The sequence below is a fragment of the Onychostoma macrolepis genome, chromosome 21, assembly GCF_012432095.1.
Source record: "Onychostoma macrolepis isolate SWU-2019 chromosome 21, ASM1243209v1, whole genome shotgun sequence".
NCBI lineage: Eukaryota > Metazoa > Chordata > Actinopteri > Cypriniformes > Cyprinidae > Onychostoma > Onychostoma macrolepis.
This window is the reverse complement of record NC_081175.1, coordinates 3,301,477-3,323,902: the sequence shown is the minus strand read 5'-3', so window position 1 is coordinate 3,323,902 and position 22,426 is coordinate 3,301,477. Positions and strand designations below refer to the sequence as shown.

At 36.8% G+C, this 22,426-nt stretch overlaps 3 protein-coding genes across 4 annotated transcripts; all 3 read left to right on the top strand.

The window, feature by feature from the left end:
- Positions 1-204: 204 nt before the first annotated feature.
- Positions 205-8,206, top strand: LOC131528976 (phospholipid scramblase 2). Of its 2 annotated transcripts, XR_009267965.1 has the most exons (10): positions 205-436; positions 608-628; positions 1,482-1,522; positions 2,660-2,714; positions 2,799-3,007; positions 3,084-3,245; positions 5,225-5,386; positions 5,509-5,618; positions 7,453-7,592; positions 7,689-8,206. XR_009267965.1 is itself a non-coding variant. In XM_058758454.1 (9 exons), the coding sequence occupies exons 2-8, from the start codon at positions 616-618 to the stop codon at positions 5,590-5,592; spliced, it is 726 nt and encodes a 241-aa protein (XP_058614437.1). In that variant the 5' UTR covers positions 205-436; positions 608-615; the 3' UTR covers positions 5,593-5,618; positions 7,689-8,206. The 2 variants fall into 2 exon arrangements, 1 of the variants encoding a protein (XP_058614437.1); XM_058758454.1 differs by lacking the exon at positions 7,453-7,592.
- Positions 8,207-11,448: 3,242 nt separating this feature from the next.
- ndufa2 (NADH:ubiquinone oxidoreductase subunit A2) lies at positions 11,449-13,487 on the top strand. The gene is made up of 3 exons (XM_058758517.1): positions 11,449-11,634; positions 13,136-13,242; positions 13,322-13,487. Exons 1-3 carry the CDS (start codon positions 11,453-11,455, stop codon positions 13,411-13,413), a joined length of 381 nt encoding a protein of 126 aa, XP_058614500.1. The 5' UTR covers positions 11,449-11,452; the 3' UTR covers positions 13,414-13,487.
- A 1,820-nt stretch (positions 13,488-15,307) lies between these two features.
- On the top strand, positions 15,308-21,537 carry arsib (arylsulfatase family, member Ib). Its single transcript, XM_058758384.1, has 2 exons — positions 15,308-16,028; positions 18,929-21,537. Exons 1-2 carry the CDS (start codon positions 15,718-15,720, stop codon positions 20,331-20,333), a joined length of 1,716 nt encoding a protein of 571 aa, XP_058614367.1. The 5' UTR covers positions 15,308-15,717; the 3' UTR covers positions 20,334-21,537.
- Positions 21,538-22,426: the final 889 nt, after the last annotated feature.

Genomic DNA, 22,426 nt, shown 5'->3' with positions numbered 1-22,426 from the left:
CCCTAAAAATAAAAAGCAGCCTATGCTGTTGTATAGCGTTGACACTCAAACACAGTTATAGTGTTATGAAGTGTTAAGGTCATTTGTGAAGAGACAAGTGACAAGTAGAGAGGCTGATGTGAGACACCCACCCACTTATGAAAATGAGCACCTACAAAAAACTGTGAATTTCCTTATAACCTGAGGTCCAAACTGCAAAAAAAGTCGAGAAAGCATAAAGCTAATATCCAGAGTTGCAAACAAGTAAATCAAAACTGCCTGCAAATATTTATGGCATGTTTACTTACTTGAAACTCAACTTGAAAAATCATGCCAGTAACTAAACTTGAAAGTGGGTCAAACCCCTGTTCAACCACAAACATCATGCAGGAAAAAAAACCTACTTAGGATTGTTTGTCATGAGAGAACTGCCGAACAGACGATTTGCATCTCACTGGTATGTATATAACTCTAAAAATATGATAACTTAAAATCATGTTTTCATTTTGTATTTTATATATGAATGTGTATTTGTATAAAGTCTTTACCATTTATTTATTCACAAGGTAATGAAAGAGAAGAAAAATTAACACTAAACTTTATTTACGTACTTATTCACTCTTTGCAGATAAAAATATGGAATTGTCAGGTGAGTTTGTTTGGATGTTTATCTATGACCGTTTTGTTTATTTGACCACAACAGGCACTGATGCAGACTCATAGCCAAAGCAAGATATGACCCCTTGTGAAAAAAACATGCACTTCAGCATACTTTTAAAAAGAGTACTTATTACAGAAATAACATACTTTGAAAGAATAAATGCAAACTTAATGTGATGTTGTTGGACATTTAATTGCATGTAATTTGCATTGTAGTATAGTTTACATTTAAATGTTGTAGTAGAGTTTTTGAACCACTTTAAGTACATTTATATATGTAATTTCATAATTGTACTGATGATTGTACTAACAAGCAATTGCGGTCAACTAAAATGTCATTTCAGTTAAAACTTGCATACATTTAAGTATGTTTTTGTAATAACACATTTGTAATGATGAAGTTAGTACAACTTTAAATACGAATCTAAAATATGTGTACTTTTTAAGTGTACTTAAACAGTGGACTCTTTATGTACTCTTCAGAGGCCTTTTATTTCATTATTATCTGTAAGCGTATTGTTTTAAAATACTTTTTAGATTTAAAGTATATGCTACAAGTGCATATTCAGTGCATTTAATTGCACTTCACTTCACTTATGAAAACAAATTAAACCTGTGTATTAAATCAAAAACATTTTAAAATATTTCTTGCATTAAATGTACATTAGTGTATTATGGAGCTTATAAGTGTGAACAAGAAAGTTGTGATCTGCAGACACGGAAGTTAATAAACCTGATTGAATGTTATGTAGGAAGGATGACATCCATTTAGATTTCAGTGTGTTATAACTTGTTTAACAAAACTGTCTGATACATACTCATGTCTGTTTATGCTCCACTAGAGGACCCATGCTGCCCATTCCATATGGAGCCCTTGACCTGGGTCAGATAAGACTGGATATGTTTATTATTAATTAAAGCAATATGCCCCACATTGTAAAAAAGAAAAGTTGAGCCAACTTAAAATTTTAAGGCAACCAGCTTCAGCAGATTTTAGAGTTTTCTCAACTTGTCGTTTTAAGTTTATACAACAAAAATGTGAGAATCTCCCACAAAAATAAGTTGATAAAATAAGCTGGTAAAAAAAACATTTTTTAAGTTCGCTCAACTTTTCTTTTTTCCTTTTCTTTTTACAGTGCAAGAAGTTGTGGTTTATAGTAAATTCAGCATTTATCTGGATATTGCAATTAATTGTGCAAATATTAATGCATTGATCAAATAAGTTAGCACTCCTCTTTGTATGAAGGGTGCTGGGATGTTTTGTCACATTCTTCTCAGCAAAGATTTTTCACTACTTCAGCAAAAACACTGTTTAGTGATAAACTTGGCATCTTTCAACAGATACAGTACCAGGATCTGCTGATCTGTGGATCATTTATGTACCAGTTAAAGGGATAGTGAAAGAAACTGAACACTATTTACAACATTATAGCCTATAATCCAGAGCCTCAGGCAAATGTCCTGTTCGCAAACAAATTCTTTTGAACCGGTGCTTTTTAGTGAACTATGAACCAGTTCACACCAAATCAGACTGACCCATGTATGAAACAGTTTGAGCAGCACATAACTGTGCAATGGATTTTGTACTGTACTTTTGGTTTCTATTTTTAAAAATTACAAATGCAAATAAAAATACAGGTATTGGTGTTGCTATCAGTGATTAGGCTACCAAAAATGAAAGTATCGCTATTGGACTCGTTCTGTAAAAAGTGGTATCGGTGCATCCCTACTAAGAACATTAGGCCTATTTAACACATATTATTCAATATTTTAGTGTTGACATAATACTCTGTTTACTATAATTTAACTATTAAATTAAAATGATTAAATACCGTTTTAAACAGGAATTATTTGATAAATCTGTGCGCTGCGCCCCTAAAGTTTTTTAATGTGCTCCTAAATTTTTCAAATTATGAACACATGTGCTCCTTGAAGAAAAAAGTAAGCATCAAGCCCTGTCATATGTATGTTACTCTGACAAATGCAGTTATTTCCTGTTATTTTTATGCTATAATTTTAGATTGATCAATTGTTTGTCTACAAAGTACCTCACCCGGATGAATGTTTTAACGAAGGTTCGTTCATTAGCATTTCATGAATGAAATACGGTGGAATCAAAAAAGCAACACTCTAATTTCCTTCCTTTTAAATTCTTACAGTTTGCTGTGAAATAAAGGCTGACAACAGATATAAGGTGAAGGATGATGTCGGGAACGTTCTTTTTAGTATTCTTGAGGACCTTGATTATTGTAGCAGGCATCTTTATCCAGGTCGCTCCTTCGTAATGAATGTCATTAATGAATATAATAAAGAGGTCATCAGAATGGTGCACCCGTTTGTTTGCAGCAGCAGCTGCGGAAGACATGAGGTATGAATATTATCCTTCTCTTGTTTAGCCCTTGAGTGTATTGTACTGTATATTATATGTTCTATGTATATTTTAGCTGGAGGTTCAGTCACCACCAGGCTTTGTCATCGGACATGTTCAACAAAACTGGTCTGTTTGCCTGCCTAAATTCACAGTTGAGAATAAACAAGGTGAACCGGAAGTTAAGATTGTGGGACCGTTTGTACCTCTTACCTGCTGCATGGATCAGAACTTTGAGGTGATGCACATGCACTCAGATACAAGTTACAATTTTCCATATGATTTTTACTATTTTTAAATTGACCAAAGTTATGTTCTATTATTTAACCTGTAGCATAACATGCACGCAAACCTTTTAGCATTTTTAGATTATGATTTTAACACTGCTAGTCTGCTTATCAAGCCATTTTCCTTGTTTCCTGACCCATTCGTTGTAGGTGATTTCAGGTTACATTTCTGGGGAAATTTGATGCCTACAGTAAAGGAAAACACACACAAACGTGGATTCATTTATTTATTGAGAAAAATGAGCCAGTGTTACATATCTGTGCGTTGCAAAAGTATGTGAATCTAGAGAATTAGCAGTTAATTTGAAGGCAAAATTAGAGTCCATCAGTTCAGAGGTGCCTGCCCTGTTTTATCATGTTTGTGGAAGGCCTCGTTTACACTGCAGGTCTTGATGCCCAATTCTGATTTGTTGCCTATATCTGATATTTTTGACCGTCTGTTTACACGTTCTTTCATTTGTGACCCATATCCGATTCATGTGTTTACACTTGCCATACCTCCTCCATAGTTTCCAGCATTGTTGTCATTTGGAGAAGTACCAAATTGTTGCAGTTTTAATGATGTACAGAAAGCAATGCGTCAGAAAATCCGATCTGCCTGTTTACATGACAGTTGCATTGGCACATATTTGATTTATATCTGATTTATTTCCACATATGAATGAGGCCTGAAAACAGTCTTGAAATATCCAAATGCATGTTTTTTTTCCTGTTTACACGGACATTGAACACATCCGATCTCTGTCACATATGAGCAAAAATCTGAATTGGGTCACATTTTACTGACAGTGTAAACGAGGCCGAAGTTGCTCGAACAAAGGAGATCTCTGAGGACCTCAGAAAAAGAGTTGCTGTTGCTCATCAGGCTGAATCTCTAAAAAGTTTGGTCTCCACAAATCCACAGTCAGACAAATTGTGTACAAATGGAATAAATTCAAGACCACTGTTACCCTCCCCAGGAGTGGTAAAGGCTTACTAAAGGCCTTTCTCAAATTGGCAGTGTTCATGAGTCCACCATCAGCAGAACACTGAACAACATGGTATGCATGGCAGAGTTGCAGGGAGAAAGCCACTGCTCTTCAAAAAGGAAATTGCTGCCTGTCTGCAGTTTGCTAAAGATCATGTGGACAAACCATAAGATTTTCGGGGAAATGTTTTGTGGACAGATGAGACCAAAATATAACTTTTTGGTTTAAACGAGAAGCGTTATGTTTGGAGAAAAGAACACACTGCATTCCAGCATAAGAACCTTATCCCATCTGTGTAACATGGTGGTGATAGTATCATGGTTTGGACTTGTTTTACTGCATCTGGGCCAGAACTGCTTGCCATCATTGATGAAACAATGAATTCTGAATGATACCAGGAAATTCTAAAGGAAAATGTCAAGACAGATTTCCAAGAACTGAATCTCAAGAGAAAGTGGGTCATGCAGCAAGACAACAACCCCAAGTATACTAGTCGTTTTACCAAAGACTGGTTAAAGAAGAACAAAGTTAATGTTTTGGAATGGTCAAGTCAAAGTCTAGACCTCAATCCAATTGAAATGTTTTGAAAGGACCTGAAGCAAGCAGTTCATAGAAGTAAAGCCACCAACATCCCAGAGTTGTTGTGATTCTGTGATTCTGTACAGAGGAATGAGCTAAATATCCTACAAGTTCAGGACTGATCAGCAGTTACAAGAAATGTTTATCTGAAGTTATTGCTGAAAAAGAGAGTCACACCAGATACTGAAAGCAAAGATTCACATTACTTTTGCAATGCACAGTTATGTAAAAATCTGATGATGTTTTGAGAAATATTTCTGCAGAAATATGACCCAAAATATCATCAGATTTTATTGTGTAGTGTGAAACGCAGCTAGTAACCTGTGTGAATACTTAATGTGTTGATGTGTTTTGTAATTGCCTGTCTTATCCTGTGACCACAGCTGGTGTCTTTGAATGGGGCAGTGACAGACGGAGCATTTGGCACGATCGTCAAACCTTTCTCATGCAGTGTACTAAATACAGGTGCAGATTTTGTGCTGAGGTTTCCAAGCAACCTGGATGCCAAATTGAAAGCCACACTATTGGGGGCCTGCATACTTATTGTAAATATTGTTAAAAATGCTTTTTTAAAAACTTGTTTTTTAGTTTGGTAATTTAAGACTTTTTTATTAAAGTTTATTATTAAAGTATATTTATTATTAATTATAACTCAATCCATTTTCAGGACTTTGTGTATTATGATAAGCCAAAACAACCATTACTAAATATAATAAGCTGTTTTACCAATCCTCTATCTGCGATCATGTAGTCAAGATGCCGGAAGAAGATAACAAGGTAAATTCATAATAATCACATTCTTTATAAATAAACAAAACACATTGGAGATCACAGATGAAATACAATAGAAACATAAACCACACAAAGGCATCATTCACACAGAATGCGTCTTTGCCTCTAAAAGCATTCAGACTCAGCATTCAGGAATGTTTTTTTAAAAAGCACAGCACAGAATGCCTCCTCCACCATGTTGCCATCAAGTAAAACAGTTTCCATGCCAACTTTAAACAATGCTTGCCCCGGCCCCGGGGATTTCTGATTGGCATCTTAAAAACATGGCGCTCATGTGCAAGATGCTGCAAAAGATGCAAGACGCGAACGCAATGGTCATACACATCAGTCTAGTACGTGTTTACATAGAAAAACAATGGAAAAGTAGCAAGTAGCAAAAGCGGCCACATAAACAAATTCTAATTTGTTGAGATAGTGAATTGGTGGGTTTTTGTTAAATGTGAGCCAAAATCATCACAATTAAAAGAACCAAAGACTTAAACTACTTCAGTCTGTGTGCATTGAATTTATTTATACTACGGGGCAGTTGAATGCTTGAATCTGATTGGCTGACGAACGTTCTAAGGTGTGCAATTATTTTCAGGGAAACGCACGGCGAACGTAGTTCCAGGCAGCTCTTGACCGCATTACATGACCATATCACTTCACCAAATGATTTCTGTTATTTCAAAGGTCTTACAACAGCAAAATAACCAAAACCCACAACGACACTGGCCAAACAAATAAATATAGTAAATAAAAGGATAAAAACGACAGATCATGTCCATATTTTTGCCACAAAATTACGCTTTATTATGCACGGAAAGCACATACTCTATCTCTCCCGCTCTCTCTCCCTCACAGACCGCACATACATAACAGTTACAGTTTGCACACACACTAACATACATCGTGCTAATATTGTTAACGCTACTCTGACGATTTTATCAGTAAACAACTTAAAAACTACATGACTTCTCACAAGCGAGGTAACAACATCGGCACTGTTCGTGAACAAAAGGAACTAAGTTTCACTATAACTAGAGACATTGCTGCCGAACACTATTGAGAGACGCACAGAGGTAATTCTCTCTCTCTCTCTCTCTCTCTCTCTCATAACTTAGTTATTAACTGTATTAACTGCATTAATCTGTTATCAACGGCTCAAGCCTCCGTTACTAGGTTTAAAATGATGTTTTGGAATTAGCAAAGGAGGCGTTAGATGAGATGCGGAAGAAATAATCCTACTCACAATAGCGATTTGAGTAGAAATACCGGACGAATGCCTTGAAATATATCATCTGATCGATGTCTTGAGGTGTGACAACCGTAGTATAAGCGGAATAATTGACTTCGGTCCGTTGAATTATTAGAAAAATAATGCACACCCGAGGTGTAACCGGCCCGTCGTCAATTATTCCTTACTTAATACACGAGTTTCACAATTTGAGTTGAATTACTGAAATAAATGAAATTTTCCACAACATTCTAATTTATTGAGATGCACCTGTATATAAAACATTATAATTTAATATAATATTTAGTATTTTCACATCTAGGTGGGAATTTTTTTTTAATTTGTACTACTGTCTGTTCAAAATAAATGAAAAGAAACTTAGCATAGTAGATTTGTCGTCGTCCCCCTGTTGAACAATACAATACATAGAGTATGATTTAGCATAAAATTCCAAATATTAACATAACATGATAACTGCAAATTTGTGTTTTGCTGCCTGGAGACCCATACACAGCCAATCACTGTGGACATACTTAGTCAGCTTGTTAACATCATTCATAACAACAAGGTTGAATAATAGTCAATCTGGCTCATTGTTTACAGTTCAATGGATTTTACTCCCACAAATCATGAAAAGCATCACGGGGCATAGGAAAAAGGTGGATGCATACAAGACAAGGGGCAAACACAGGCAACTAAATGAAACACGGGTGCCACTTCTTAGAAACCAAGAATGTTTTCTGGTATTTTTAATCGCACAAAATGGATATATGTGTATTTAAGGCCTTTAAAATTGTGTGGAAATTTACCAAGGTGCCAATTTTTGTCTTTGTCTGCAGGTAACACATCATTTTCCGTTATGGATACTGTAGGCGTATACTTCAGAAAAAAAGACCAAAGGAAGACAAATATCTGCAGACTGCTTGCCAAATTATCCTCCAATAAAGGCTGAAGAGAAAAGAATGATTGTTACTGTGCCAAAAATTGTGTTTTAATATTGCATCTTTAAACTATTTTAGTAAACTCAAATGACACATTATCACTAGTTATTTCAGTTTGTGGGACTCTCTTATAGAAAGGTGCCATTGAGATTGCATGTGTTCTCGGGAAGTGAAGCAAACACAGCAGTGTAACCACAAACCACTAACTGCTTCTTAGTAAGTGCTGGTGATGAGAAAAACTACCCCAAAGGGCACTCTGAGTTGTTCGTCATGGAAAATCCATACAGAATGCTTCTACTTAAAAATGATTCTCTGCTGTCTTGATGAGTAAAATTAATTGCACAGACATGTATATTTTCTGCTTCTTTTTAAAAAAAAAAAGCATTTCATTGCACAATAAACATCTGGAAATTCTGCATTTCATATCAGACATTTTGTGCATAACACTTCGTCTAATGAAACCACCGACATGTTGATAAATCTGTTTGTTGTCTGAATTGTTCCACTGCCAGTGAACAGTATCACTGGTCTCTTACTTCACAATATTTCAGGCAAAGGAGTTTGCAGATTCATTGCCTTTTTATTTCCAGAAGAGCAATTCCAATTAATGCAACAATGAAAACAGAGAACACTGACAGACAACAGTATGATGAGTGTATGAATTAAAATTTCCGTGCCAGACAAACATCCTTCAACGTGCTTTTAGTGCTGTCATCATCTAAGTGAACATACAGATGGTGATACTTTTGGCATTTTTACAAAAGCAGTTGTTTTCCTATTTGTGCGCATGTACTAGTTGGATATCTTTGACCATTTCGATGATTTTTTCTGGTTTGGGTTTAAAATGTGAGACATCTTTGTTCTTTTCAGGTGTATAGTTGCTTTTGCTTGACTGTTAAAAAAAAAAATATATATATATATATATATATATATACAGTGAGGAAAATAAGTATTTGAACACCCTGCTATTTTGCAAGTTCTCCCACTTAGAAATCATGGAGGGTCTGAAATTGTCATCGAGGTGCATGTCCACTGTGAGAGACATAATCTAAAAAAAAATCCAGAAATCACAATGTATGATTTTTTAACTATTTATTTGTATGATACAGCTGCAAATAAGTATTTGAACACCTGTCTATCAGCTAGAATTCTGACCCTCAAAGACCTGTTAGTCTGCCTTTAAAATGTCCACCTCCACTCCATTTATTATCCTAAATTAGATGCACCTGTTTGAGGTCGTTAGCTGCATAAAGACACCTGTCCACCCCATACAATCAGTAAGAATCCAACTACTAACATGACCAAGACCAAAGAGCTGTCCAAAGACACTAGAGACAAAATTGTACACCTCCACAAGGCTGGAAAGGGCTACGGGGAAATTGCCAAAACATGACTGTCAATCTCCCTCGGACTGGGGCTCCATGCAAGATCTCACCTCGTGGGGTCTCAATGATCCTAAGAAAGGTGAGAAATCAGCCCAGAACTACACGGGAGGAGCTGGTCAATGACCTGAAAAGAGCTGGGACCACCGTTTCCAAGGTTACTGTTGGTAATACACTAAGACGTCATGGTTTGAAATCATGCATGGCACGGAAGGTTCCCCTGCTTAAACCAGCACATGTCCAGCCCGACTTAAGTTTGCCAATGACCATTTGGATGATCCAGAGGAGTCATGGGAGAAAGTCATGTGGTCAGATGAGACCAAAATAGAACTTTTGGTCATAATTCCACTAAACGTGTTTGGAGGAAGAAGAATGATGAGTACCATCCCAAGAACACCATCCCTACTGTGAAGCATGGGGTGGTAGCATCATGCTTTGGGGTGTTTTTCTGCACATGGGACAGGGCGACTGCACTGTATTAAGGAGAGGATGACCGGGGCCATGTATTACGAGATTTTGGGGAACAACCTCCTTCCCTCAGTTAGAGCATTGAAGATGGGTCGAGGCTGGGTCTTCCAACATGACAATGACCAAGCACACAGCCAGGATAACCAAGGAGTGGCTCTGTAAGAAGCATATCAAGGTTCTGGCGTGGCCTAGCCAGTCTCCAGACCTAAACCCAATAGAGAATCTTTGGAGGGAGCTCAAACTCCGTGTTTCTCAGCGACAGGCCAGAAACCTGACTGATCTAGAGAAGATCTGTGTGGAGGAGTGGGCCAAAATCCCTCCTGCAGTGTGTGCAAACCTGGTGAAAAACTACAGGAAACGTTTGACCGCTGTAATTGCAAACAAAGGCTACTGTGCCAAATATTAACATTGATTTTCTCAGGTGTTCAAATACTTATTTGCAGCTGTATCATACAAATAAATAGTTAAAAAATCATACATTGTGATTTCTGGATTTTTTTTTATCTTTTAGATTGTCTCTCACAGCGGACATGCACCTACGATGACAATTTCAGACCCCTCCATGATTTCTAAGTGGGAGAACTTGCAAAATAGCAGGGTGTTCAAATACTTATTTTCCTCACTGTATCTTCTGTGCGTACCATCAGATGAAGTCCCAGAGTCTGAATTAAGACCAAATGTAAACAAACAGCTGCTGTGACCCAGAAACCTTTGAATACTAGACCTCGGTCACCTGACCTCACCATCATTAAGTTTCTGACAACTTTTTCAATCTCTCTATTAAAAGAACACTATCCTTGAAAGTTTGAGTTAGAAAAGTTTGCAAGAGCATGATTAAACACAACAAGTCTGTGAAAAGTTACATATTCAGATTAGGCCTACTTTTTAAAAAAAAAGTAGCCTAACTAGTAAAGTAACGCATTACTTTTTAATTTAGAAGGAAATATCTGAGTTACTTTTTCAAATGAGTAATGCCAGTTACTTTGTTTCCCATGTATTGACTGACAGCTCTCCTGTCCTCATGTCGAGAGAAATCTGGAGTTAAGTAGAGAGGCGTTGTGTGAACATGTTACTGTAGTTCTAGACTATATATGAACATGTATTTACTTATCTCACCTGCACAAAAACAGATTCAGTATTCCTCAAAATGAATAAAAACAATATTATATTATACAAACCTGCAATAATTAAATATTTTAAATAAGACAAATATAATTTATGTATTTAATCCCATTTTATAAACAATTGTCTTTGCTACTGACCTTCAATGTTCCAACCGTACTAAAAAGCATTCATTTTTGTTACTGCTGAATCGTGTTGAACTTTCTTCCCCCGAGTCATATTCTTCATGCATTTAGTTTGAGCTGCGCCCTCTGCTGAATTTACATTTCCTTCAGCCCGAGGCGTATTCATTTCACTTTTGTTGTGAAAGGGCTTTTACTTTTGTAAAATACCTTTTTTTAGCTATATTAAAAACAAGCAAGCAAGCCCTGCTCAGGTTTAAAAAAGTAATGCATTACTTTCCATAAAAAATAACTAAGTAACACAATTAGTTACTTTTTTTTAGGGGTAACGCAATATTGTAATGTATTACTTTTAAAAGTAACTTTCCCCAACACTGGCGATGAGTGATTAGCTGAGCTTGTTTAATGCAACCTAAGTCTCATTTAGCCACTTGTTAGTAACTGCCTTTTTCAAGACAAATTAAAGATTTAAAGGGAGAGAAAAAAAATCATAAGGACGCGTTGCTGATGCATTTTCTGAAAGAAACAGGAACTTATACCGTCCAGTCAGTAGGCGGCGGTAATGCAGATGAAGCCGGTTTTGCCAGCGGCCGGTAAACAACAACAGAAGAAGAAGAACACTCCGTTCGTGAAGGTGACAGTCATGGCGGCGGCTGCGGTGGTTCGGGGAATCGGCTCAAATCTCTCAAAAAATCTGCGTGAGGTCCGCCTGCATTTATGCCAGATATCAGCTGCCAGTCAGGGAACCAGGTGCAGTACTGGCGCTTTTTACTGACGGATTCTTATTATTTATTTGTTTTAGGAGAGTAACTGTCCTCTATAGAGGCTGTGTGTATTTTATGGTGTGTATCACTTGCAGTAATGTTTATGTAACGTTACGTTATAAATACTGGCTGAAAACTGTATGACAAACCGACTAGCTTTTGGTTCCTCATCGTTACTGTTCGTAGGTTCATTCAGAGTAACGTTACAGGGTTCGTACTGATTTAACTTCTAGAGGCTGTTTATTATTACCGATAATAATTATACATTTAAATCATTATTCATGATTGGCCACACTTTGTCCTGCCTATTGAAAGATTGGAAGAACTCTTCCAGTCATCAAATAAACAACACGTGCAGAACAAAATGAGATGTTCAGTGAATAATCAGATGTACATTGCTAAAACATCTCGGAAGTAAACTATAGGATAAACTGCAAAAACATTTTTATAATATATAAATTATTAATGATTAATAAATAAATGTTTTTTTAGTTTTTGTTGTTTTTTAATTGCTTTTAAAAGAAGTCTCTTATGCTTTCCTAGACTGCATTTATTTGGTCAAACATACAGTAAAGCATTAATGTTGTGAAATATTATTACAATTTAAAATAAGTTTATTTGAATATAGTTTTTTAAAACGTGATTTATTTCTGTGATGCAAAGCTGAATTTTCAGTGTCACACGATCCTTCAGAAATCAGTCTAATTTGCTGATTTGGTGTTTGACTATTATTGGTGCTCAGGTATTATTTATTAATGGTTGTTATTATTAAAAACAGTTTTACTTGAATTATATATTCATTTTTTATTTACGGTATTTTCATGGAAACTGTGATACATTTTTTAGCATTCTGTGATGAATAGAAAGATTAGTGAACATCATTTATTTGATGCAGAAATATTTTGTAACATTTTAAATGTCTTTACTCTCTCCTTTAATCATTTTAATGCATTTCTGAAAAAAAGTATTAATTTCTTTTATTTTAAACAATGGCTTATAAATTGTAATGTGTCACTGTTTCCACAAAAATATTAATAGCAAAAACTGTTTTCAACATGGATAATAATAAGTGTTTTTGAGCACCAAATCGGCATATTAGACATTATTAAAAATGATAAATGGATTGTGTGGCCTGACGACCAGACCATTGTGATTTTTATTTTTTAGTTCAAAGTGGAACTAGTTCCCAGTCTTAAGGTTTTTGCACATTGAGTCCAAAATTTTCAAGTGTTAAAAAATAAATACGACCTAACGTTGTCAATCACGTTTACACACTGCCTCCGAAACTTTCGTCCGTCATTAAAAAAAATTCAGATCAGGCTTGATTTTCTGCGTTTTCGCATCTGTAGTTAGCATTTTGCTAGGAAAGGATGGCAAATTCAGAAAAAAACAACAACAAAAAAGACGCATACGAAAATTTTGGGCTCAGTGAGCAAGGACCTTTATTCTCATGTCTTAGTATTTTTTATTTGTTGTTCTTATTTTAGGGATTTTATTGAGCAGCATTATGTGACATTGAAGAAGGCAAACCCAGAGTTCCCCATTCTGATCCGAGAGTGCTCTGGAGTTCAGCCCGTGCTGTGGGCACGATATGGTAGGAAGATACTCCAGAAAACTAAAGCATATTCATACAAATGACCACATAAGCATAATGATGCACCTCTCTGTCTCAGGTTTTGGCAAAGAACACAGCGTTTCACTGGACAACATGAACACCGACCAAGTGGCTAAAGCACTTGAATCAGTAGTAAATGCAAAGCCCTAAGTAAACGTCCTGATGTAAAATAATGTAAATGTTATTTGTGTCCAAAATTGAAAATAAATGTGTATTCTAAAGATCGTGATTGTTTTTTTGTGTTTCTGTCAGGAATGAGTGTTCATTGTGTTTGTTAGCCTGGCATCAGGCATACAGCAGCACCACTAAATGCATATTTAAGGTCCCAGACATAACTTGGGTGTTAACAATATTTTCGAACCAAATGGGCAAACATTCATAACCTGTACTGTAAAAGGTTTAATGTGACTCCGTTCCCAAATGCATTGTAAAAAAAAAGTACCTATTTTCACTGGCATTCACAGCATAAATTATCATTAATATGTTTCATTTTGAAGCAGTCTTAATGTAGTGGGGTATATTTTTGTTTCATTTACATATTTACTGTTATTTTTTCAGTATCAATTTTATTTTTCACTAAGTTACCTTATCTGTAAAATGTTTACATCTTCAAAGTAACTGCTTCCAAAAATGTTAAGGCCGTTCACACAAGGACGGTGACTGTAACATTAGCAATAAAGATATCGTTTTAAGCCAATCAGAATCCAGCCTGCTTTGAAGAGCTGAAGCATTTAAAGCGGGAGACAACAAAATAGAATATTAGCATTGCATGACGTGGACGCTAATATTGTAATATTTATCTTTACAGTGACTGTCCTTTTTTGTGTGCTATTTTACTTTTATTTTGTCTTACTTTTTAAATACATATATATTGCAGTGGCTAAAATAGCACAAAAAGTAACACAGTAATGATGAGCAATGATTTTGGTTTGGGGGCACATGGCTTGCTTAATTTAATGCTTTTCCCATTCCACATGAAATGCTGCATTGCCAAATTGCTTAAAGATTGTGCTTGCTATATTGATCTGAAGGACACTATGCTTATATGCAAGGTTTTAAGGGCAAAAGGGATTTAGACTGGGAACCACTGATATAGACAATACTGTTTTATAAAACAAAAAGAAGTGTAATACTTTGCAAAAGAATAGTGACATGACAATGATTAACAATCTGTTTTAATGCAAAAGCATGGGCACGGCTTTGAGCAAATGCTGGGTGGCCTTGGAACATTTGTGTCAAGCAGGTTTTTCCACAAATATCCACATTTATTAATGCTGAATTAGGTTATTGTGGAACGAGTAATTGTATGTTACTTACTTAATTTTAATTAATACTTAATTTAGTGTCCTTGTGTTGCATGTCACATGTCGTGTAACAGTAATAACAGAAAATGATGCATAATTACATGCAATCAAACCTTACCTAAGAGTACATGTTGTTAATTAATATTACTCAGCACTTTAATATATAATTACAGTAGCCATTGACTTCCATGGTATGGAAAAAACAAATATGGACGTCAATGCTGTCAACTGTTAGCTACGAACGTTCTTTAAATATGTCAATACACTGTAAAAATAAGTTGACTTAACTCAAAAATTGAGGAAACCCGTTGCCTTAAAATTCTAATTTTAAGTACGTTTAATTAAGTAAATTATAATAAAAAATAATAATTTAAGTGAATTGTCAAGTTCACTTAACTTTTTTTTATTATTATTATTTACTTAATAATTTTAAGGCAACGGGTTTCCTCAATTTTTTTAAGTTAAGTCAACTTATCACTTTTTACAGTGTATCTTCTTTGTGCTCAACAGAAGAAAGAAACTCATACAGGTTTGAACTCAGATTGAGTAGACTAAACCATAGCAAAATTCTCATTTTGGGTGAACTATGCCTTTAAATGATGGATATGTGCGTAGCCTTCATACAAGCTAATTATATAAGCGGAGAAAAGGCATGAAACGATGAAATCACAGTCTGACATTGTCTCAAATCTCAAGAGGCTTTAAGAGATAGACAATCGACTATTCAGTTCTTACCGCCTTCGTCATGATGGGGTTGGACTGTGTAGAAAAAAGAGAGGAGGGGCTGGTTTTAATATAATAGAAAACTCTATTTTGTATGCCCTTTGTCAGTCCAAGACGCATTAAATCTCAGTGTAGCCTTTTGTGGTACGAAATGAACGGATGTTTTTTTTGCTTGATTAAAAAACGCCGATTTTAACGGCATATCTGTCGATAAATTGCGAAATAGGCTATTGGCATATTTGCCGTTCCATAGGTGAGACGTAGTTTGTTGGTCAGTAGGTCGACTGGGGTTTTGGAGACGTACGGTGAAATCCACCCAGCAGCAAACGCCACGTCGCGCTGACAGCAAGAAGGCTTTGAGCAAAGCGCGAGGATTCTGCTGTTAGCTATTAAAAGATTTATAGAGTTGCAACTCTTCCTGAAGTGGATGGCATTATCCGTGCTCTTCGGACTCTTCATCCTCAGTCTACAAACTTCTGCGTCTTGCAGTGACTTGAGATCGAGCAGAGAAGACGTCGAGCGCTTCCGAGTTGAACAGACTTCAGGTTTCAAGCCCAAACGACCTCCGCATATCATCTTCATACTGACAGATGACCAAGGTTTCAATGACATCGGATATCACAGTAGAGACATCCGCAGCCCGACGCTGGACAAGCTGGCTTCAGAGGGAGTGCGCCTGGAGAATTACTATGTCCAGCCGCTGTGCACTCCGTCCCGCAGCCAGCTCATCACAGGCAGGTCATTCACCTCATCACCTTATTTACACAGAATGTCAAAAGTGCATCACAAGTAGCTTTTCCATAAGCTGAGATATATAGATGGTGTGTATAATTGTCAATCATACATCCACAACAATGCATTAAACAACATGATTGTAACATAAAACACTAATAAACATAACTGATAACAAAAACTATTTGGAAACAGTTATTTAATAAAACATATGAGCTGTCACTCACACACAGTGCACTGTAAATAATGACCGTGAATTTAACGGTAAACGACTGTAAAAATGCTACAGTAAAAACCTGTTAAATGGTTAATGGTAAGTTCCCCTACTATATACAGTGAAAAACTGTATTGGACATTACATGTAATTTTATGGTAGTATACCATTTTTGGAAGTGAAAAAGAACTTATAATTTACAGTGAATAACCGTAAATTGACATTCCCAGAATTCCCTGCATTACATTTGAAATTTGATGTTTTTTTTTGTTAAAATAACTATGTTTCTTCTTAATTTTTTCTTATCAGTTTTGTACATTAGGGTTGTATGTTACACCTAATGTTGTTAAAAATGTTTATTGCATTATTTCAATTTCATGTGTTACCATGATGGTGTTTGTGTGAATGACACTGTGCACCTTCTATATGTGTAAATACTTTAAAGCTGCTTATGATGGGCTTTGGTTCAGCATGTGACTTTTTCATCACCTCCTGCTTTTGGTGGTTATCAGTGTATTACAAAGAAACAAAACAGATTTCAGTACTACAATAGTTTGGTATATTAACATTATATCAGTTAATGAAATTACGGTATTTAGCTGTAAATTTAAGTTAAAACCTAAAACATTGCTATCATATTTTTTTATGGTAAAATTCTGTCAACCACAGCCGTTTTTTTACTGTAAATTTTACAGTTTTTTTTTTTTTTTTACAGTGTGTTTCTTCCCCGTATATATAGTTGATCTGGAAGATATAGGTCAGTTGACTCAAGTCGCTGTATAAAACAGATGGTCAATTTTAAAGGAATAGTTCACCCAAAAATTAAAATTTGCTTAAAGTTTCTCACCCTCAGGTCATCCAAGATGTAGATGATGAGTTTGTTTCTTCATGGGAACAGATGTAGAGAAATGTAGCATTCCATCACTTGCTCACCAATGGATTCTCTGCAGTGAATGGGTGCCGTCAGAATGAGAGTCCAAACAGCTGATAAAAGCATCACAATAATCCACAAGTGATCCACACCACTCCTGTCCATCTCTTAACATCTTGAGAAGCCAGAAGCTGCATGTTTGTAAGAAACAAATCCATCATTATTTTTAACTTAATAAACCATCGCTTCTGGCTAAAATATGAGTCATCTATAATAACACTTACTCTAGTAAAAACATCAATCTCCTGTTGTCGTTTCACATCAAAATCCACCACATATTTGTTTAAAACAGTTTTGGCTTGTAAACTGCTTGATCTGCGCATATTTTTCTTCTGATTCAGAAGAGACATTTTTTCCACTGGAGAAAGTAATAGCATGGATAGAGGGCTCATATTTTAGTCAGAAGCAACAGTATTTTTATCAGCTGTTTGGACTCTTTCTGACGGCACCCATTAACTGCAGAGGATCCATTGGTGAGCAAGTGATGGAATGCTATTATGAATATGTATTGTTTCGATGAAAAACAAACACGTCTACATCATGGATGGCCAGACTGTGATTACATCCCAAGAAAATGTAAATTTTGGATGAACTTTTCATTAGGCTTTTTTTTTTTTTTTTTTTAATAAAAGGCATTTTTAAGCAAAATGCTAACTTTTCAGAGTGAAAACAAAGACAAAGACCACTAACTTGGTTGAGACTGAAAACAAAAAGTCAAATCTCAAATCACATCACAAAAGCAAAAAATATCCACACACTGTTGCACCCAAATTTTAATCTCAGTGTTTTTTGCTTTAGTTAAGCACCTTTATTGACTGAAACTTGATTTGTGTCACATGCCCAATGGTCCATGAAGTCTTGTACATGTGCTTTGTTTTTAAAGCTTTTTTAATCTGTATGTTCCTGGGAAAACTTTAGTCCTTTGCTGTTTTCCAAAACAGCGGGCATTGATTTTATCCATCCGGTTTGTGAAAAATAAAGGGAGATTGGTCAAAAAGGAGGATGTGTATGTAACACTTATTGCATTTGATAACGAGTATGTAGACACACAATAATGTTCACTGATCAATTGTATACCATAAGGGGCTGTTTTTCTAAACACGCTCTAGATCAATGATTTTCAATCCTGTTCCTCGGGACCCACTGCTCTGCACATTTTGCATGTCTCCCTTATCTGACACACTCGTTTGAGTTCATGGAGCTCTTTCCTAATGAGCTGATGATCTGAATCAGGTGTGTAAATTAGGGAGACATGCAAAATGTGCAGAGCTGTGGGTCCCCAGGAACAAGTTTGAAAACCTCTGCTTGTATGACTATTGCACTCTCATCTCGCACATAAGCACCACATTTTTTAAGACACCGTGTCAAGTTAAAAGAATTTCAACTTTTACACTATCCGCCGCTCATCAATGTCAGTTCCAAAACAATGGACCAATCAGAAGACCCCGGATGCGGGGCAAGCATTGAAAGCTTTTGTTTTAAGTAGCAAGTTGGCATGGCAACTGTTTTATTTGATGGAAACAAGTCAAAGAAAGCATTCTGTGGTGCACTTTTTTAAAAACCATTCCTGAGCGCTGCGTCTCGCATTTTAGATGCAAATACGCTTTCTGTGTGAACGGCCCCTTAGATTAGGATGTGTAATCAGAAAGTAAACAGGGTCAATTTTTAGTTCATAACAGCCATAAACAAGACCTTATGGTTAAATTCGTATATTTTGTCCTCTGTGTCTAAGCATTGGGAATTTATTTATACTTTCTTTAGATATCAAATTCACACTGGCCTCCAGCACTCCATCATCAGACCACGTCAACCCAGCTGCCTCCCTCTGGATGTGGTCACACTCCCTCAACGCTTACAGGAAGCCGGTTACTCCACTCACATGGTGGGGAAGTGGCATTTGGGCTTCTATCGGAAAGACTGTTTGCCCACACGTCGTGGCTTTCACACCTACTTCGGTTCGTTGACCGGCAGCGTGGACTATTATACGTATGGCTCATGCGACGGCAAGTCATTGTGCGGCTTTGACCTCCACGAAGGTGAGTCAGTGGCATGGGGGAAAGGGGGGAAGTACTCAACTCACCTCTACACCCAGAGAGTGCGCAAAATCTTAGCAACGCACGATTCGACCAGTCAGCCTCTTTTTATCTTCCTTTCCCTTCAGGCGGTGCATACACCTCTAAAGCCACCCAAAGAATACATCTATCCGTACCGCCGCATGGGCAACGTTCCCCGCAGGAAATACGCGGCCATGGTTTCTATTGTTGACGAGGCGGTCCGGAATATAACTTACGCACTGCGCAAGTATGGCTTCTACCGCAATAGCGTTGTCATCTTCTCCACTGACAATGGAGCCCAGCCATTAACAGGGGGCAGTAACTGGCCCCTACGAGGGTGCAAGGGAACATACTGGGAAGGTGGCATTAGAGGAGTGGGTTTTGTGCACAGTCCCTTAATACGCCAACGAAGAAGGGTCAGCAGAGCCCTTATACACATTACTGACTGGTATCCAACCCTAGTTGGACTTGCTGGGGGCAATGTGTCACAGCATCAGGGGTTAGACGGGTTTGATGTTTGGCCTACCATCAGCGAAGGAAAGGAATCCCCACGACTGGAAATTCTTCACAACATCGACCCTCTTCATCGGCGCAGCCGGGGCTCGTTCAAGGACGGATATGGATTGTGGGACACCACCGTGCAAGCGGCCATTAGAGTGGGCGACTGGAAGCTCTTGACGGGTGACCCTGGCCACGGGGATTGGGTGCCGCCTCAGGTGCTTACAAACTTCCCTAGCAGCTGGTGGCACCTGGAGCGACAGATTGAGAAAAAAAAGAAATCAGTTTGGCTCTTCAATGTTACAGGTGACCCTTGTGAACGGCATGACCTTGCAGTGCACAGGCCTGATGTCGTCAAGGAGCTGCTAGCACGGCTTGCGGTTTACAATCGCACGGCGATACCAGTTCGCTACCCACCAGACGATGCCCGCGCTAACCCCAGTTTGAATGGAGGTGCGTGGAGACCTTGGGTGGGCGACGATGAAGAGGAGGAAAACTGGGATGGAATTTATTACAAGAGAGGGAAGAATCGCAAAAGGAAGAAATGTAGGCTCTGCAAATTACAATCGTTCTTCAAGAAGTTAAATCTAAAGATCATGTCAAAACAAATATAGGATTCTTCTGCTATTGGACATCAATTACAATAATAAACTTAATTGCTGTTTAAGACTTAAAAAGGAATAGTACACCCAGGCTATGCAAGATATACATGACTTTCTTTCCTCAGGCGAAGAGAAAGGTTTCGGAGGAAAACATGCTCACCAAAGACAATTTTCGACAGTCCTCCAAAATACCTTTAGACCACTTCAATGTAATCAATGCAATAAGGGCTGATAAACATATTATATACAAATGCTCGCATTGGTCAAGTTTGGTTTAGTTCACGACCTCTTGTCTGCAGATGTCTTTATTTACAAAAAATACAGCTCAACAGAAGCATTTACTTGGTACCGTTTTTTAAAGCTGACATCTATAGTTCTGTAATATAACAAGTCTAAAAATACAAATATCTCTCAATTTATGTGAGCTTATAAAACCTGCATGTATAAGAATAATACTACAATTGTACCGACAAAGGTTACTGTTTTTCTAATTGTACTGTTTTATAAGGGTTTAAAAGGTCAAGTTAATGCAATGTTGCAACATTTGGTGAAATTATATTAACTGTGAAACAATATTACAGCAATGGCTTGAACACCTGCAGACCTCTGTTGTTTCAAATGTTTTTTTGCAAATGTTTCGCTGCTGAGCACCAGGAGACCATGAAGAGACATCACTACATTTCACTTTATTATAAGTACAAGCTGTTTGTTCAGACCGACTGGATATTTCTTTTATTATACAGTGTGAAGGCAATCCCCTGTAGCACATGGCATTGGTGCATGGATGATAAGGTCTTGGGGTCAGGCCCAGTACCATTTAGTGACCTCTTTGTGGAACTGTGTGACTGTTCAGAGCTTTCCACAAACCACCCTCTGCCCTCTGAAGGGTGTAAACAGGTGATGGACAATAAACAGAAGAAAAAAAAGACATTTCTGATTCTTGTTACAGATTCAAATTCAGTGATGTTGGGAAAAAAATTGTGCAGAGGTGTTCATATTTTATGTCATTTGTTTTACATTTCAATATATAATTTTGAAATATGCCTCATTGTTTTTCACACACAAACATGGAGGGTATATGAATGGAAGTATAGGATGGCCTCATTGGGTATTCAATGCTTTGCAAAACTAGTACTGCCCCCTTGTGAAAAATATGTGCATTTTTGCATACCTTTAAAAAGACTACTTATTACACTTTAAAAGAACTGAATGTAATGTTTTCAGACACTTTTATTTTTATTTTTTACAATTAAATCAAATTGTATTATAGTTTACATTATACTTTATATTAAAGGCAATAGTTGAAATTAAGAGTGCTTTTTGACTCACTTAAGTAGGAGTTTAGTACTTTCATAATGACTTCTAAATACGATGTGTACTAGTATTTCACTGTAGACTACTAATTAATGCTTTGATTTCATTTCTATTACAACTTAAAATGAGGGTCAACTCTAAATATATTTGTAATTACACTTTTGTAATAATGAAGTTGCAATTTAGTAAATTATATTAACTTTAAATATAACACAACAGAAAAATTATAACCAAGTACTTTTCACGTGCTTTAGTATGTTAGTCAGCACTTAAAACAAGTGTACTTGAAGCACAATAAAAGATGATTACGATTTAGAGTATACCTTAAAGTAAAATTTCTAATTTGATGTGATTACAAAGTGGACGTCTTTTTCAGAAGGTGTTCTCTCTTTCTTTATCACTTTGCTGATATTGCAGTGGTGAAAGCATTCATGCTTCGCCTGCAGTTGTCTACCCAAAACAATAAGGGAAAAAAACAAAGGGGAATTCTATAGGAAGCTGTAGGTTTTGGAGCTTGCTGATTGAATGCATCCTCTTGCTCCTGCTTCTCACAGTACAGAAGGACAGTCTTATCATGCATGACACAAACCAAAGCCCTCGCACAATCCACATGTGCTTTCAGAAGAACATGCAGTGTGTGTGATGTGCCTCTGCTTCCTGGAAAAACAAGACTGCCTTAAAGGAATAGTCCCCCCCACCCCAAAAATAAATAAATAAATAAAATGCTCAAAATGTCCTGACCCTCAGACCATTAAAGATTACTTTGTTTCTTCATCGGAACAGATTTGGAA

Excerpts from the sequence above, each read along its gene's own strand:
- ndufa2 (XM_058758517.1), top strand. The coding sequence starts at position 11,453 with ATGAAGCCGGTTTTGCCAGCGGCCGGTAAACAACAACAGAAGAAGAAG. Across the intron at positions 11,635-13,135 it reads GCTGCCAGTCAGGGAACCAG|GGATTTTATTGAGCAGCATT; the intron begins GTGCAGTACTGG and ends TTCTTATTTTAG. Across the intron at positions 13,243-13,321 it reads CGTGCTGTGGGCACGATATG|GTTTTGGCAAAGAACACAGC; the intron begins GTAGGAAGATAC and ends TCTCTGTCTCAG.
- LOC131528976 (XM_058758454.1), top strand. Across the intron at positions 3,246-5,224 it reads GCATGGATCAGAACTTTGAG|CTGGTGTCTTTGAATGGGGC; the intron begins GTGATGCACATG and ends CTGTGACCACAG. Across the intron at positions 5,387-5,508 it reads TGGGGGCCTGCATACTTATT|GACTTTGTGTATTATGATAA; the intron begins GTAAATATTGTT and ends ATCCATTTTCAG.
- arsib (XM_058758384.1), top strand. The coding sequence starts at position 15,718 with ATGGCATTATCCGTGCTCTTCGGACTCTTCATCCTCAGTCTACAAACT. Across the intron at positions 16,029-18,928 it reads AGCCAGCTCATCACAGGCAG|ATATCAAATTCACACTGGCC; the intron begins GTCATTCACCTC and ends TACTTTCTTTAG.